Source organism: Eptesicus fuscus, chromosome 12 (genome assembly GCF_027574615.1).
Source record: "Eptesicus fuscus isolate TK198812 chromosome 12, DD_ASM_mEF_20220401, whole genome shotgun sequence".
Lineage (NCBI taxonomy): Eukaryota > Metazoa > Chordata > Mammalia > Chiroptera > Vespertilionidae > Eptesicus > Eptesicus fuscus.
Window position 1 is genome coordinate 33,774,348 of NC_072484.1, and position 16,879 is coordinate 33,791,226.

The window sequence follows — 16,879 nt, forward strand, 5'->3', positions numbered from 1 at the left end:
TTCTCGTCTGTCAAAGTCCAGCTCAAATGTCACCTCCTGCCTGAAGCCTTCCCCCACCAGGCCAGGTAATTCTGTAATTCTGCATTGTAAAGGCTGTTCCCCACCAGACCTGGTGCTCCCTGAGGGCATAGACTATTGGGGTCCGCTCCCTGTCCCCCCAAAACATGCAGCACAAGGTTGTGCAGAGTAGTGCTCTCTCAGCTCCAGCTACACCAGTGTCTTCAAACACACCAAGCACACTCCTGCCTCAGCACCTTTGCACATGCTGTTCCCACTGTGAAGTCCCACAAGTCACTCAATGAATGAGTGACTTGTGGGACTTCACAGCCTTTAAGCCCCCATTCTACAGATGAGAAAACCAAGGCCCAGACAGGGTAGAGGCTAGCTTCAGACCACCGGGGGAATACCTCAGGGCAAAACAGGGCTAAAGTCCCCAACTTCTGAGGCCCTTCTAAAGCATCATCCCCCCCCAAGCTCTGGGTGAGATACTCAGGTGCCTGCCTGTGGGTACCTGGTGGTGATGAGTGGGGCAGTCCGGGCTGGCCGGCTCAGGGCCTCGCGGGTCTGGGGGAGACAGCTGTAGAGGAGCAGCTCCTTTTCAGTCAGCAGGGCCAAGGTGGGTGCTGTGCCCCCATTGGGCAGCTGCAGAAGACAAGGCAGAGTGAAGAAGGGCAGGGAAGGGAGAAGTCAGAGGGCCAAGGTGAGGAGACAATGGGAATGGGGTCAGCTCCAGGGGAGGGGAATAGAGGAAAGAATAGGTCCCTGGCCCAGCAGGCACCTGCTCAGTCAGCCAGCCGATCTGCTTGATGTCCTGGCTCCCAGCTGTGCTGGTAGCTGCCAGCAGTGCCTGCAGCTCGTCCTTGACCCAGGGCATTAGAGCATTGATTTGGGCTTGGATGGCAGCTGCCCACGACCGTGCACTGGCCTCCTCAGTGGCCCTCAGGAAGAGGGTGTCTTGACCATCTGCTGAACAGATCTCCAGATACCTGCAGGCACAAATGAGGTGGAGGGGGGAGTCTGTCCACTCCTGCAGCTGATTAACCATGAGATCTGGCCCAAGAAACCCCACCTAGCACAAAACCAGAAGAAACCACAGGGGTGTCCATGAGAGAATTAGAGCAACACTTGCTGCTGGGGATCCAGCCTTGTAACCTTGGGCATCTCACTGCCCCTCTCTGGGCAACAGACTTCAGAGTTCTGGGCTGCAGCCTTGCTGCTGGGGATCCAGCCTTGTAACCTTGTAACTTTGTAACAGACTGTGTTCCTGTTATTGAGGCCTCCTGGGGTCTAGTGATGAGAGACCATTAGATACACACACATAGGCATACACACACAAATACACATACTCAAAACACATATGATAGGGGCCAAAATTCCTGGTTGTGTGAGGACTCATTACCTTGCCCTTTTTTCCCTGGTTTCTAAGGAGGACTGTCTTGCTGAGTCAGCTCCCAGGTTCTCCTTTATGGTACAGAACCAAAATGATGCACTAATTAAGCCAAGTTGGTCTACATAAAAAGAGCTAGAGTAATGGATTAGGAAAAAGGGAAAAAGATGAAAAGCCATGCAGGCAAGTGTTGGGGAAGGTTTTCAGGGAGGTACCCAAAGGAATAGTAACAGGGAGAGGACTTTTAAATGTTTTGTGGGACATTAAAGATTCACTCCCCTTTGGCCTCTCTGTAATAGATGAGGTGGAACATTAACAAAATTATGGCTCTCACAACACCTCCTCCAACCCCCTTTACCTTTGCCTTCCTCTACTGCAGAGCTAGAAAGCAAAATACTTTAATTCCCAGACTCCCTTGCAGCTAGGGCTGGCCATGTGATCCAGTTATGACCAATAAGATATAGATAGAAGTCCCTTCCTGAATGAAAGGTAACACTTTCCTGGATGTGGTAGTCTCCAAAGATGGCCTCCAACTAATCTATCCCTCCCTGTACACACAGTCCAAACTTCTCTCATCAAGAGGTGAAGTTTACTTCTCCTCTCCTTGACCTTATAACTGGTTTAACAAATAAAATGTGGCAAGAGTGACATTTTGGCATAATCCCAAGCCACCATGAAATCCAACTACCCTGAGAGGGAGAACAAGCTAACCACCTGGAAAGGCCATACAGAAAGAGGAATGCTCAGCCAGCCCCTCGCTGTTCCAACCATCCAGCTGAGGCAGCAGACATGTGAGTAAAACAGCCATCTTAGGCTTCCAGCCCCAGCAGATACTACATAAAGCAGAAGAACTTGCCAGTTGAGCCAGCCAGAGTTGTGGGAAATCCTAAACCATTATCTTCTAAGACACTAAAACCTAAGATGCTTTGTTTATGCAGCAATAGAACAAAATACCAGGAGAAAAATTCCTTTCCCTTTTGCCTTCATCCTGTCAAGAATATGGACAATCTGCTTGGAGCTGCAGCCACCATCTTGCCTCGAAGAACAAGAAAACCCTCCATAAAGATGACAGGAGAGCCCAGTTATTGTGGCTTAGTGGTTGAGCATTGACCCAGGAAGCAAGAGGTCACAGTTTGATTCCTGGACAGGGCACATGCCTGGGTTGCGGGCTCAGTCCCTGGTTAGGGACATGCAGGAGGCAGCCAATAGATAATGTTTCTCTCTCATCAGTGTTTCTATCTCTCTATCCCTCTTCCTTCCTCTCTCTCTAAAAATCAATAAAAACATATATATTTTTAAAAGATGACAGGAAAAAAACTGAAAGCCTGATCCCTGAGGGCATTCTTGAGCAGTGATAGAACCTAAATAAATAGCTGACCCTAGACTTTTTAAATATGTGAAAAAATAAGCCTCTCATTTATTTAAGCCATTGCTTGTTAGGGTTTCTGATACTGGCAGCCCAATGTAACCCTAAGTAAAAGTAAAATATTATTCATTATATTTTAGTTAACAGATTGTGTTCCTTTGACTGGGATATAGTGCTGATATGAAACCCCAGTTATATTCAAGTAACACATGTAGTTACATATGCACGCACATGGTCAAGCACATGTGCATACATGCATATACACATATGATTATTAACATAAACACATGCACAAATCTACACCGATATCCTTGCAAATGCTCACATATACACACAAACACTTGTATTTACACACCATCTACACATGCACACACATAGAAATACATGCACATGCATAGAAATACATGTACACACATGCTTCAGGTGATGTCCTAGATGGGCTGGAAACCACGATTAACCTAAGTCCTGTGAGTCTCAGAAAGGACTAATAGCCCTCACCTTCACCTAACACAAAAGTCCCTTTGGTGGAACACCTGTAAGTGACCTGTGAATTACCATTTCTTGCCTCATGGGGGCAGGGTAGGGCTGGGTCATCAAATAGGACCAGGAGATTTGGATGCCAATATTGGGCATTTGACTGACATTGAACCTTGGCTGTAACTAGGACCCACAGCACCTTTTTTGTCACTCCCAATATATACACCACCCTCAATACCGCATACCCTATTTGATCAAAATATACTCCATCAACCACCACCATCATTCAGGCATCCATAGCTTCTAAAGCAGAGAGCTACCTGGAAAGAGGCAAGTTCCATCTCTTCCTGGTTGTGTGATTAACCTTGGGCAGTTTACTTCCTCTCTCTGTCCTCATCTATAAAATGGGGTGAAATAATAGGACTTTGTTCATAGGATTTCTGTGAGAGCTAAATAAATTTGTGTGTGGTAAACACAATAATGTTGGCTGGTATCAATCTTATCAATGAACTGTTAAGGGCTGCTCAGATGTGAAGGATGATAACCTTCCATGGCCCTGAAACAAGTATCATCAGACATCTCAGAATCTCAACAGACTCGGTAGAGACTTGAGGGGATCACTGAGTCTGACAACCTTATTTCACAATGGGAAATCTAAAGGTCAGTGAGGAAAAGGGACTAGTTCAAGGAGAACCAGGACTGGAATCCCACTCAGGGCTCTCCATATTCAAAGTTCCTCCTCAGATGTGAACTGCCCAGAGGAAGAAGAGAAAAGCAAGCACACCCTCATCCCCATAACTTCACTCTTGTATCAATTCAACAAACATTTCTTAAGCACCTACCATGTTCAGGCATCGTATCTTTCCTTTGGCCCCACCACCTAACAACACCAGGGCATGACTGTCTGAGGTGCCCCCCACTCCAGGCTTACCTGGGCTCTGGGTCACTGGGGGTACACCTTCTCGAGACATATGCCATCTTCAAGGACATGTGTTTGGCACCGTTGAAGTCTCGGGGTAGGGGGCCAGGGGAGGAAGGCTGCCGCTGAAGGGGTGAGGCAGGAGGCGAGTCCCAGCCAACCGAGGTCCCGCTGGCAGAGTTCTTGAAATATGGTGAGACCTCCTTCATGTACTTGACTGGTCAGGGGACAGGTCAGCAGTTACCACTGTGACATGGGCTCCCATGCAGCACACATCACAATTTTCACTAATTCATTAAGAGTTCAATTTATGACTAATGTCACTATCCTCCCCTAGGCTAAAGTCTCTGACTTTATGGTAGAAAATACTAGATGCATTCCAACATCTATTCTCCCATTTTTCCCCCGTTTATAGATACATGGCCACCTGGAAGAAAGGCTACATTTCCCAGCCTCTTTTGCAGCTACGTGTCATCATGTGACTAAGTTCTAACCATGTAAGTAGAAGTGTTTGGATCTTTGGGATGACTGCTTAAAGGGAACAGACAATAGCTACAGCAAGGCAGTAAAAGAGCACCAAGAGAGGAGTTAGGAGATGTTACTGCTCTGCCACTATCCCATTGTCTGCCTCTCTCTCTTGAGTCTTTTCATCTGCAGGATAGAGGGGTTGAATGAGATAGTCGTGTGGTAGAGGCTGCTAACTGTCCTCCAGTATAGTGATAGCCTCCCAGCTTAAGACTTCATTTTCCAGTCTCCCTTGCAGCTATATAGGTGCTCATGGGATCAAGTCTGGCTGATAGGGTCAGAGCAGAAGCGATGTGTGTAACAACCAAGTTCTGTCTATTAAAGAAAGGGGCAGATCCTTTCACCCTCTTTTTCCCCAACAGGGTTAAGTTGGCTAGAACAAAGACTGGTAGAGCATTATCTTAACTATGAGTACATGAGCCACACTCTAAGGAAGGCTGACACTTTAAAGATGTCATGTCCTACTTGAATGTTACTAAGAAAGCAAGGAGCATCTATCATGTTTAAGCCATAGTATGTTATGGGTCTCTTATTGTAGCAGCATAACTCGCACCGTAACCAATATAGGTGCCTAAGGGCCCTCTTAGCTCTGAACAATCATCACTGAGTATAGTGGACACCCTAGAGAATAGCATTGTCTAACAGAGCTCTCTGTGATTATGTGAATGTTCTCTCTATATATATACATTGTCCAGTACAGTAGCACTAAGCCACATGTGATTATTGAACATTTGAAATGTGGCTAGTACAGATGAGGAATTGCATTTTTTATTTTATGAGTCAGATAAGGTACCTACCTCCACAGTGCTCTCAGCCTAGTGGGAGCTCCACACAGACACAGGGAAGTGAGCTTTTTATTTAATTTTAATTAATTTAAAATTAAATTCAAAAGTCATATGCAGCAAATGATGACCATATTAGACAGTACATCTTTGTATTGCTAGAAGAGCAGCCCAGACCTACTTCTCTGCCCAACTGACCCATAAAGTCATGATCTGACATGTGACCCTGCTTTCCTGGCTATGCTAGCTGGACCATGGGTGAACACCTAGCCCACTCTAGGCTACCCAATTGAGACTGGTGTCTTGAACAAATTTGCTATGGGAGTCAAACACCTTCTGCTGTGGGGACAAAGAAGAGGGGAAAGCTGGTTTGCAGAGAGGTAAAATTAGTGGAGATGCACGTCAAGAAACAGAGGGAAACACCTGCTAATGTTCCAGTTTCTAATACTCGTCCCTTATAAAGTCAGGCTGCCATGTCAACAGAGGTTACAGCATTTGCAACCAAAAAAGTCGTGATCAGCCCTGACCAATTTGGCTCAGTGGATAGAGTGTCAACCTTCGGACTCAAGGGTCCCAGGTTCGATTCTGGTAAAGGGCATGTACCTTGGTTGTGGGCACATCCCCAGTGCAGGGTGTGCGGGAGGCGGCTGATTAATAGTTCTCTCTCATCGATATTTCTAACACTCTCTCCCTCTCCCTTCCTCTCTGAAAAAAAAATCAATCCTATATAGTAAAAGGCTAATATGCAAATCAACCGAATGGCAGAATGACTGGTTGCTATGATGTGCACTGACCACCAGGGGGCAGACACTCAATGCAGGAGCTGCCCTCTGGTGGTCCGTGCGCTCCCACAGGGGGAGTATCGCTCAGCCAGAAGCTGGGCTCATGGCTGGCGAGCACAGCGGCAGTGGCAGGAGCCTGTCCCACCACCTCAGAAGTGCTAAGGATGTCCGACTGACATCTTAGGCCCACTCCCCGTGGGATCCAGGACTGTGAGAGGGCACTGGCCAGGCTGAGGGACACCCCCCGACCCCCTGAGTGCACTAATTTCATGCACTGGGCCTCTAGTAAAATATAATTTTAAAAAAGAGTCGTGATCAGGACCTGGATCTCATGCCTTTCTAGAAAAAGAAGATCTCACTAATACTAGCAGCTAAAAGTAAAAGGCAACACAATGACAGGGTTGATCTAAGAAGAGCTTTGTGGGAGTAGAGATTCAGAAACAAGTCAGTTTTCTTGAGCACCTGCTATGTATCAGGTATTGGACTAGCCCTATAGGGGTAGGACTGGAATGGTAAACATATGACATGCTACCACTTCTTTATCCCTTGCTCATGGAATATATCATTAATCAATAAGTGTTCTATGGCAGCCATTACCAATCAATTAAGGTTGATTGGTAATAAAACATTTGGGTCATTCTTGCTGTATCATTTGTTGAAGTCTGGCTGCAAATAATAGAACATATGATAACAATGCTTTAAGCAATAAAGATATTAATGATTTCACACAACAAGAAGTCTAGAGGAAGGCAATTTCAGGATTGGTTCAGTGGCTCAGTGATACTGGATTCAGGGTAAACCTTTCTGCCATTCTCTTGGCCCTGCCATTCTCATGACCACAGAATGGCCACAGCTCAAGCCAGTCAACATCCAAAGCAGAAAGGGAAGAGACAGGCAGAAAAGACTGTCTCCTAACACCTTCTTCTTATCAGAGAGGTAAATACTAGTATTTCCATGAAGCCTTATATCTTATTGACCCAAGCAGGGTGCAGGCCCACTTTTAGCACAATCATTACCAAGAGGAAATAGTTATGCCTGGCCAATGTGGCTCAGTAGTTGAGCATCAACCTAGAACCAGGAGGTCACAAGTTCGATTCCAGGTCAGGGTACATGCCCAGGTTTCAGGCTCGATCCCCAGTGCAGAGCATGCAGAAGGCAGCTGATGGATGATTCTCTCTCATCATTGATACTTCTCTCTCTCTCCTGGAAGAACCAGATAGGAAGCTAGTTCTGTCACAGGAGACTTCCCTTGGAGGCTCAGCTAGGATCCAAGGCAAACAGAGGCGAAAGTGAGAGGGAGTTAGAAACTCTACTGAGGTTGAAAGAGAAGTTTTGTTGAAAATAAGAATAGGTTTTTTGTGACAGAACTAAGCCTAGGCCCAAAGTTTTGGGAAATAGAACTAAAAAGAACTCAACATCATCATTATAGCAATGACTTACCCCAGAACTGAATGTTAGATTATGTCTCAAGGGACAATGAAGGTGGGACACATCACAGCCTATATGACATTCAAGCCATCCCCCTGCTCTTTTCTCCTTGCCAACAGAACCCTGAGCCCCACAGGCTGGGCTTCTCCCAAACCCAAGGGGAAATCTTGATTGGCCAAAGCTAATCATAATTGTTCCATCCCTCTTGTTTGTGATTCGTTTAGAAAGGGGCAGATGATACAATTCTGGCCAATGAGGTGTGAAGGAAAGTATACTCCCTTCCTTCCTCTTCTCTTGCTGGAAGGGGAATTGGTCCTAGAGCAATGATAGTCACTTTTTGACCACAAGGGTTGAGGTCCACACACGGAGAATGGGAAGGCCTTAAATTAATCACCCTGAAACCAAGCTACCTTTAGGTATGGAGTGAATAAGACACATTTTATTCAATGTTTAAAATCCTTTGGATCAGGTTCCTATGATTTGCAGACAAAAGCATCTTAACTAATATAGCCTCCCCACTCCCCTCTTCCTGCCCAGGGTACATCTGATCTCTCTGCTATAACTAGCCATGTCCCTACCCTACTCAAAGCCCTGCTCTGGCTTCCTTGTATCCTTTATCCAACATCAAGGCTCTCCAGGACCTGGGCCCTGCCTATTTCTCAGGCTTTACCTCCTGCCACATCCCTAATCTCACCCTCTAGTTCAGTGGTTCTCAACCTTCCTAATGCCGCAACCCTTTAATACAGTTCCTCATGTTGTGGTGACCCCCAACCATAAAATTATTTTCGTTGCTACTTCATAACTGTAATTTCGCTACTGTTATGAATCGTAATGAAAATATCTGTGTTTTCAGATGGTCTTAGGCTCTATAGCAGCTCTATATGAAAGAGAATCATCAATAGGCCACCTCTTGTATGTTCCACACTGGGGATCAAGCTCACAACCTGGGCATGTATCCTGACCAGAAATTGAACCATGACCTCTTGGTTCATGGTTTGATGCTCAACCACTGAGCAACACTGGCTGTGTTTTTAATTAATTTTTAGAGAGAGAGAGAAACAATGTGAGAGAGAAACATGATCAGTCGCCTCCCATACGTGCACTGACCAAGGATTGAGCCCCCAATTGGGTATGTGCCCTGACTGGGAATCAAACCCACTACTTTTGGTGTATGGGATGATGCTCTAACCAACTGAGCCACACCGGCCAGGGCTCATTCATCTTTTACTGACATTGATGTTTCTCTCTCTCTCTCTCCCTCCCTTCCTCTCTGATATCAATAAAAATCTATTTTATAAATAAATAAATAAATAAAATAAAAATTAAATTTTTAAATGTCCTCAGGTGAGGATCAAAAATAATAATACTAATAAAATATAAGAGGGATGGCATTGTCTGCCTTAGAGAGATGTTAGAATTAAGTGAGATTATGTAAAACATGTGGCACAAGTTAAGGACTCAAGAAATATGTTTCTTAGCTATTAGCCACCTCTGCCCACACTTCTTAGAACACTATTGTTATTTTGTGCATTGGGGTTGTCTCTCCCACCAAAATGGAACTCCCAGAGAACAGAAACTGGGCTTGGTTCAAACCCAGAGTCAGTTTCCATGAATGCCAGGGCAGGGCACATTTGTTCACCAGGAGGGAGAAGGTGCCACACTCCAAGAGGTCCTAGCTCAGCTCAAACTCAACCCTCTAGGTAGCCTTCCCAGATGCCCACACTGGTTCCACCTCAGCCATCACTTCTGCAGTCCCCTAGTCTCCTGTGTCTGTGTGGAGATCTGTCCTCCACCAGGATGGGAGCATTGTGAGGGTAGGGACCTCATCTGACTCATCTCTGTGTCCCCAGAATGCAGCAGGGATCTCCTATCCTATGTGCTCCACAAATGAACATTTGTCAACTCTGAAGCCAGAAAAACTGCTAGAGCCCCTGCTCACCTACCCAGGCCGTTCCAGAACTGGGTCCTCCTTCTCCTTTCCCACAAGAACATGCTATAAATGGACAGCACACCAGCTGGCACTCAATACAGGGCTTGGATTTCACAAACCAATGGGGGTGGGGTCATGGGGGCCCCGGAGTGTGACCATAAATAGCCCAGCTCTGAGTCTTCCTCTCTGCTCTGATTTCTACCTGAGTCACTCGGCAAGCAGGGCCAGGTTGCCTAAAGGCGATGGCCTGGAAAGCTGAGGACACGACCATGGCCCTGTGGCCAGCATTCTTGAGACTCCAAGGATAGACACAGCTGGTATCCACACCCACCCCAGCCAAGATCCTGGCCCAGAAGCCTGATAAAGCAATGACACATGGGCCTTTCCTCCTCAGGGAAGCTGAGATAGATATAAACACTGCCCATTCCCGAGGCCCCAAGTCCCAGCTCTCCCAAGGGGCGAAGCCAGGGCCCCAAGGACCCAGGCTTCTCTAAAAACACAAGGAACAGACAAGGCAGGACCATTTGTCTGGCCCAGGGAGCAAAGAAAAGGAGATACATCTGCATTTGATCTTAGCCAAAAGGCTGAGAAGAGATAGGGAATGCATCTGTTTTGGCTCAATACAGTATCCCCAGTATTTATCCCAGTGCTCAGTAAGTGTTTGGGACTGAATATCTTGGCACTGAGTCTTGGCTGAAGCCTGTTCTCTAAGCTCAAGCTGTTCCTTATCTGTTCAGTACGTGATTTACTAGCCCCCACCTGAAATTACATGATCTGTCCATTTGTTTACTAGTTAATGGCCTTTCTCCTCCAACTAAAATGTCAGTCCTCTGAGGGCAGAGACCTGTTTTCTTGTTCATTAGGGTATCCCCAGCATCTAGAATAGTACCACCATATACCAGGTAATCAGTAAATAAGAAATTTGTTAAATGAATTAATATTGACAGCCTGAAGAGACATCAAATTGGGCTCTGAAGTGATATAGGCTTGGGTTTTACTTCCTTGCTCTGTGACCTTGGACAGCTGACTTGACTTTTGTAAGCCTCTATTTTCTCATCTTTATCATGGGAGCAAAACACATCTACTTCCAGAATATTGATATTCAACACCTGAAAGGCACTTCGCCCCGCCTGGCATGGAATAGATCTTCAATAAGTAATATAGTTATTATTTCTGCTGCTGTTCCTAGTGTAACAGTATAAGGGGATGAGGACACAATGTAGTTACAGACAGACAAAGATTGTAATCCAGGCCCTGTCACTTGCTCTCTGGTCTTGGCAAGTCCCAAGGTCTCTCTGAGCCTGAGTTTCTCTGCCTAAATAACGGGCACTTGATATACCAGCTGAGTAAAGCACTATAAAGACCCAAGTCAGGGCTGCCCACATTGCCACCCAGGATGGTATGGAGTGGACATGAGATTCCAACAGGCTCTGGAAGGGATGACCTTTAAAGTCCTGCTGGTCTAGCAAGGCTGGACTATAAATAGTCCCCAGCCTCTGGCAGGCCCTGAAGCAGGATTGAACAACAGAGCCTAGGTTGCCACACTCTGAGCAAAAGAATCTCACCTCACCACACCCTTATGCAGCATAAAGGGCACCATCTATCAAGATCCTAAAGGCATGTGAATGCTTTGATCTAATAATATCCTCTGCAGGAGCCCTGCTTCAGATAAATGCTCATAAGTGCACAGAGGGGTCACAGCACTATTGTCTTTGGTTCAAGAGACTAGTGACAACTTGAATGTCCATGGGTAGAGGCTGCTAAATACAAGATATGAGCTTCCTGACTCGGTCTTCTTTTTTAACTTTATATTTTTTAATTTAGTTTTAGAGAGAGAGAAAGGGAGAGGGAGAGAGAGAGAGAGAGAGAAACATCAATGTGAGAGCAAAACATCGATAGGCTGCCTCTTGCACCAAGCCCACAACCCAGTCATGTGCCCTGACCAGGAATCAAATCAACAACCTATCAGTGCACAGAATGATGCCCAACCAACTGAGCTCCAGCCAGGGCTCCTAATTCAGTTTTATTCTTGGCTATATCACCAGTGCCTACATCTAGTCATGGAACACAGACAGGACTCAGTAAATATTGGTTAAATCAATGTACAAATATCAATAACTAGAGGCCCGGTGCACGAAATTCGTGCACGGAGGGAAGGGGTGTCCCTCAGCCCAGCCTGCACCCTCTCCAATCTGGGACCCCTCGAGGGATGTCCGACTGCCCATTTAGGATGTCCGACTGCCCAATGGGATCGGGCCGAAATGGGCAGTCGGACATCCCTCTCACAATCCAGGACTGCTGGCTCCCAACTGCTCGCCTGCCTGCCTTCCTGATTACCCCTAACCGCTTCTGCCTGCCAGCCTGATCACCCCCTAACCACTCCCATGCCAGCCTGATTGATGCCTAACTGCTCCCCTGCCAGCCTGTTTGCCCCCAACTTCCCTCCTCTGCCGGCCTGGTTACCCCTAACTGCCCTCCCCTGCAGGGTTGATTGCCTCCAACTGCCCTCCTTTGCAGGCCTGGTCCCTCTCAACTGCCCTCCCTTGCAGGCCTGGTGCCTCCCAACTGCCCTCCCCTGCTGGCCATCTTGTGGTGGCCATCTTGTGTCCACATGGGGCAGGATCTTTGACCACATGGGGGCAGCCATCTTGTGTGTTCGAGTGATGGTCAATGTGCATATTACTCTTTTATTAGATAGAATAGAGGCCTGGTGCAGGGATGGGGGCCAGCTGGTTTGCCCTGAAGGGTGTCGCGGATCAGGATGGGGGTTCCCTTGGGGTGTGGGGCGACCTGAGCAAGGGGCCTGTGGTGGTTTGCAGGCCAGCCACGCCCCCTGGCGACCCAAGAGGAGGCCCTGGTATCTGGAATTTATTTACCTTCTACAAGTGAAACTTTGTAGCCTGGAGCGGAGCCAAGCCTCCTGCTCGCTCCATGGCCAGCAGCCATTTCTGTTGGGGTTAATTCACCTTCTATAATTGAAACTCTGTAGCCTGGAGTGGAGGCCTAGGCTGGCTAGGGCAGGTGGAAAGCTTGGCTTCCTCCATTGCCGGGGGGCAACCCTGGCCTGCTCTCTCCAGCTCCGTGGCTGCCGCCATTTCTGTTTGGATTTGTTTACCTTCTATAATTGAAACTTTGTAGCTTGAGTGGAGGCTTAGGCCAGCATGGGCAGGCGGAAAGCTTGGCTTCCTCCATTGCCTGGGAAACCTTGCTCTCTCTGGCTGTAGCCATCTTGGTTGGGTTTATTTGCATACTCGCTCTGATTGGCTGATGGGGCGTGGCTGGTGGGCGTGTCTTGTAGGTGTAGCGAAGGTGCGGTCAATTTGCATATTACTCTTTTATTAGGTAGGATACTAGAGGCCCAGTGCATGAAATTCATGCAGGGGTCAGGGGGTGGGGGCGGGGGCAGTCCCTCAGCCCAGCCTGTGCCCTCGAGGGATGTCTGACTGCTGGTTTGCAGGAGGCGACAGGTAGGGTGCTTACCAGCTGGCCCCGCCCCTGATCACTGCTGCTTGTTGCCTCCCTCTCAGGGGGCAGTGCATGTCATAGCAACCTGTCGTTCCGCTGGTCATTCAGCCGTTTGGTCGATTTGCATATTAGGTTTTTATTATATAGGATGATATTGTGCAATCATAAAGAATGAAACACAGCCCTAGCTGGTTTGGCTCAGTGGATAGAGCATCAACCTGCTGACTGAAGGTTCCTGGGTTCGATTCTAGTCAAGGGCACATGCCTGGGTTGCGAGCTCAATCCCCAGTAGAAGGCATGCAAGAGGCAGCCGATCGATGATTCTCTCTCATCATTGATGTTCCCATCTCTCTCTCCCTCTCCTTTCCTCTCTGAAATCAATAAAAACATATTTAAAAAAATACAAGTAAGAAGTACTAAAAGTCTAGTTTTCTAGAACTTCTTAAAAACAAACAAACAAAAAAAAGAATGAAACAGAGCTACATGTACTGAATTGGAAATGTCCTCAACTTGTTAAGTGATAAAAACAAATGTGGAAATTTTCTGGAAGAATGTGAAAATATCAACTGTGGTTATCTCTATGAAAAGACAATTGCTTTACACTCACTCTCCTGGGTTTTTTTAATAGGCATATATTACTTTCTAAATTTTTTTGAAAGTCTACTTTTTAAAATATATGTATAGCCCTAGCTGGTTTGGCTCAGTGGATAGAGCGTTGGCCAGTGGACTGAAGGATCCCAGGTTCAATTCTGGTAAAGGGCACATAGCTCGGTTTTGGCTCAATCCCAGGCCCTGGTCAGGTGAGCATGAGAGGCAACCAATCAATGTGTCTCTCTCAAATTGATGTTTCTCTCTCTGTCTGTCTCTCCCCCTCCCTTCCATTCTCTCTAAAAATCAATGGAAAAATATACTCAAATGAGGATTAACAAAAAAACAAAAAATATATGTATATACCACCATATTCAAAATAATCTAAGCCAGGATTCTGGGATAAGACCCTCATCAACCCTTCCAGAAGCAAAGAGTTCTAGGATCTTAAAAAGAAGTACTTATTGAGCGCCTACTATGCACCAAGCATCAACCTCAACTCTCACAAACACATCTTCATCTAATCGCATCATTTCAAGAAATGGATCTATGTCCTTATTTAACAGTTGAATAAATTGAATAAACTGAGTCTCAGGGGTTAAATGACTTGCAGTGGTGTATAAATATTTAAGAACATGGGTTCTTGCATCTGACAGATCTGAGCTCAAATTCTATCTCAGTTACTGTGTGACCTTGGGCAAGTAGCTTCACTTCTCTGAGTTTCATTGTTCTCACCTGCACAATGGAATAAATAATGTACCTAATTCACAGGGGTGGTTTTGAGGAATCAATGAGATAACACATAGAAGACACTTAGCACAGTGTCTAGTACCCTATAGGTATTGCATGAACAGCAGACACTACATCATTATCATTATTATTTCCTCTACCACCATCAGCAGCCAGACTCACACAGCTAATCGAAGCCAGAACCCCCCTCCAGAGCCCCACAGGAATTTTAATCAAGATCCAGGGAACAGGCCAGGGCTGCATTAAGCCAAATTTTGTCTGTGGGGAGTCACATGGCCTAAAACTGTGTGGGTGTGGTGTGGTGTGTGGTGTGTGTGGTGTGTGTGTAGCCAAATAATGTTCCCTTGTGAAAACAATTATTAGAACAACAGGTCTTTGTGGCCATGGGAGGTCTGAATAGGAGCTACATTCATGACTTTCTTCCCAGGACAAGAGTCCCACAGGCACTTCAGGAGCATGGCATCACTTAGCTAAGCCAACTCGGGTGACCTCAAATTAGCTGCAATGGTTAATAACATCCCACTTTTTAAAAATATTTTTTTATTGATTTCAGAGAGGAAGGGACAGGAAAAGAGGGATAGAATCATTGATCGGCTACCTTCTGCATGCCTCCCACTGGGGATGGAGCCCACAACCGGGCATGTGCCCTTGACTGGAATCGAACCCGGGACCCTTCTGTCCGCAGGCCCATGCTCTATCCACTGAGCCAAACCAGCTAGGGCAAGATCCCACTTTTGATGGTGGTCATGCACTGAGCCAAATTCAGTCATGACACCTGGCAGTGTCCATCTCCCAGGGAAGAAGATGGCAGGGGCCTAGACCTGGAGTTAGAAGAACTCATCACAGAAATTCTCAATTAACCAGTGTCACCCCAATAAATTCAATGAAAAGGAAAGAAAAGAAATTCTCAGGAATCAGTCAAGCCCAGCTTGAGCCTTGAAGCCCAGCTTGAGTCTTGAGCCCCACCTTACACATTTAGGAAAGTAAACTGCAATTGACAAGGTTAAAGTAGAAAAGGTCTGAGATGTACCCTAGTGATCATTCCCCAAACACTCACCAAGATCTAATGTGTGCTGGGCCCAGTGCCAGGCCTGGGGCTCTGAGACAAACTACACATGATTCCTGCCCTCAAAGGCCTCGGAGTTTACTGGAGAAAACAATAATCTGCTGATGCTGATGTGATGATAATAAAGGCTGACTTTTATTAAATGCTCACCATGTGGAAAACATTGTGCTATGCACTTCAAGCGCATTGTCTCATCCTTATAAATAGCAAATAAAATGAATAAGTTTATACTGCGGGCACTGGACTCAGCATGTTACACACATTTTACATGTATTATTTTTTAATCTTGCAAATAACAATACAAGGTAGGTACTATTCAAGGCTGAGGCAATGGTGGCCTCTGCAACCAAACTGACCTTGGTTTCAATTCTGAGTCTGCCAATTTATTGGTTGGATGACTTGAAGAAAGTTATTTATTCTCAACAAACCTCGGTGACTTTGCCTGTAACAGGGATTATAGAAATTCCTATTACGGTATGTGCCTTTTATATACATGTTTCTCTATTCCTGTGTCTTTAATTTATTTTTAAAGGATTCTTTTTTTAAATATGTTTTTATTGATTTCAGAGAGGAAGGGAGAGGGAGAGAGAGATAGAAAAATCAATGATGAGAATGAATCATTGATTGGTTGCCTCCTGCACACCTCCTACTCGGGATCAAGCACAAAACTCGGAATTGAACCCAGGACCCTTCAGTCCACAGGCCAATGCTCTATCCACTGAGCCAAATCAGCTAAGGCTATTCCTGTATCTTTTAAAAGCCTGATCTTTATGTGGAATGTACTTCCCCTTTGTACAAAGTACCAAAATTAACTTCATTAATTTGTATTGTCCTTTAGTATTATATTTTAATGCATCACAGGCTCACTGTTGACTCTGTCTTGCCAGTCACACTGGAGGTGGAGGGAGGGGAAGCATTTGGCTGTTCCTCTTTTACCACAGGCTTAGTCCCCAAGGGCCCAGGCTGGCCCTGGCTCCAGGTCTGTACACACAATGGGCCTCTCTAAGTAGCAGGCAGAGGTGTGTTGGCTGCCAGCTTGGGCCCAGACTGGTCACAAACACATCCCTGCAACTGAGAGCAGGTTCAAGACATTTGTGCAAGCCCCTGACCTCCCAGAGGAAAAGGTACAGAAGGTAGACTAGGGTTGCTGATGCTCAGCTGAGCCCCTGACTTAGGCCAAAGAAGTAGGGATCTGGCTGGCACCCAGAGTTTGTCAGTGACATCTGTCCTTCCAGGACATTCTCAGGAAGCTCTGTACCTACCAAGACCCAGGTCTCAGGAAAGATGCCCAGCTGCCCTGCCAACTTCTCATCCAAAGAATAGGTCACCAACCTGGCTGGTGTGGCTCAGTGGTTGAGCATCAACTTATGAACCAGAAAGTCAAGGTTCAATTCCGGGTCAGGGCGCATGACCA

At 46.3% G+C, this 16,879-nt stretch overlaps 1 protein-coding gene across 1 annotated transcript in view; it reads right to left on the reverse strand.

The window, feature by feature from the left end:
* SNTA1 (syntrophin alpha 1) overlaps nt 1-16,879 on the reverse strand; it is a 29,837-nt gene that overhangs the window by 3,847 nt on the left and 9,111 nt on the right. Inside the window, exons 3-5 of the mRNA XM_008149731.3 lie at nt 4,162-4,366; nt 779-986; nt 512-642 (exon numbers count right to left, since the gene is read on the reverse strand). Of these exons, the coding sequence (XP_008147953.2) occupies nt 512-642; nt 779-986; nt 4,162-4,366 (544 nt within the window). The remainder of the gene's footprint in view (nt 1-511; nt 643-778; nt 987-4,161; nt 4,367-16,879) is intronic.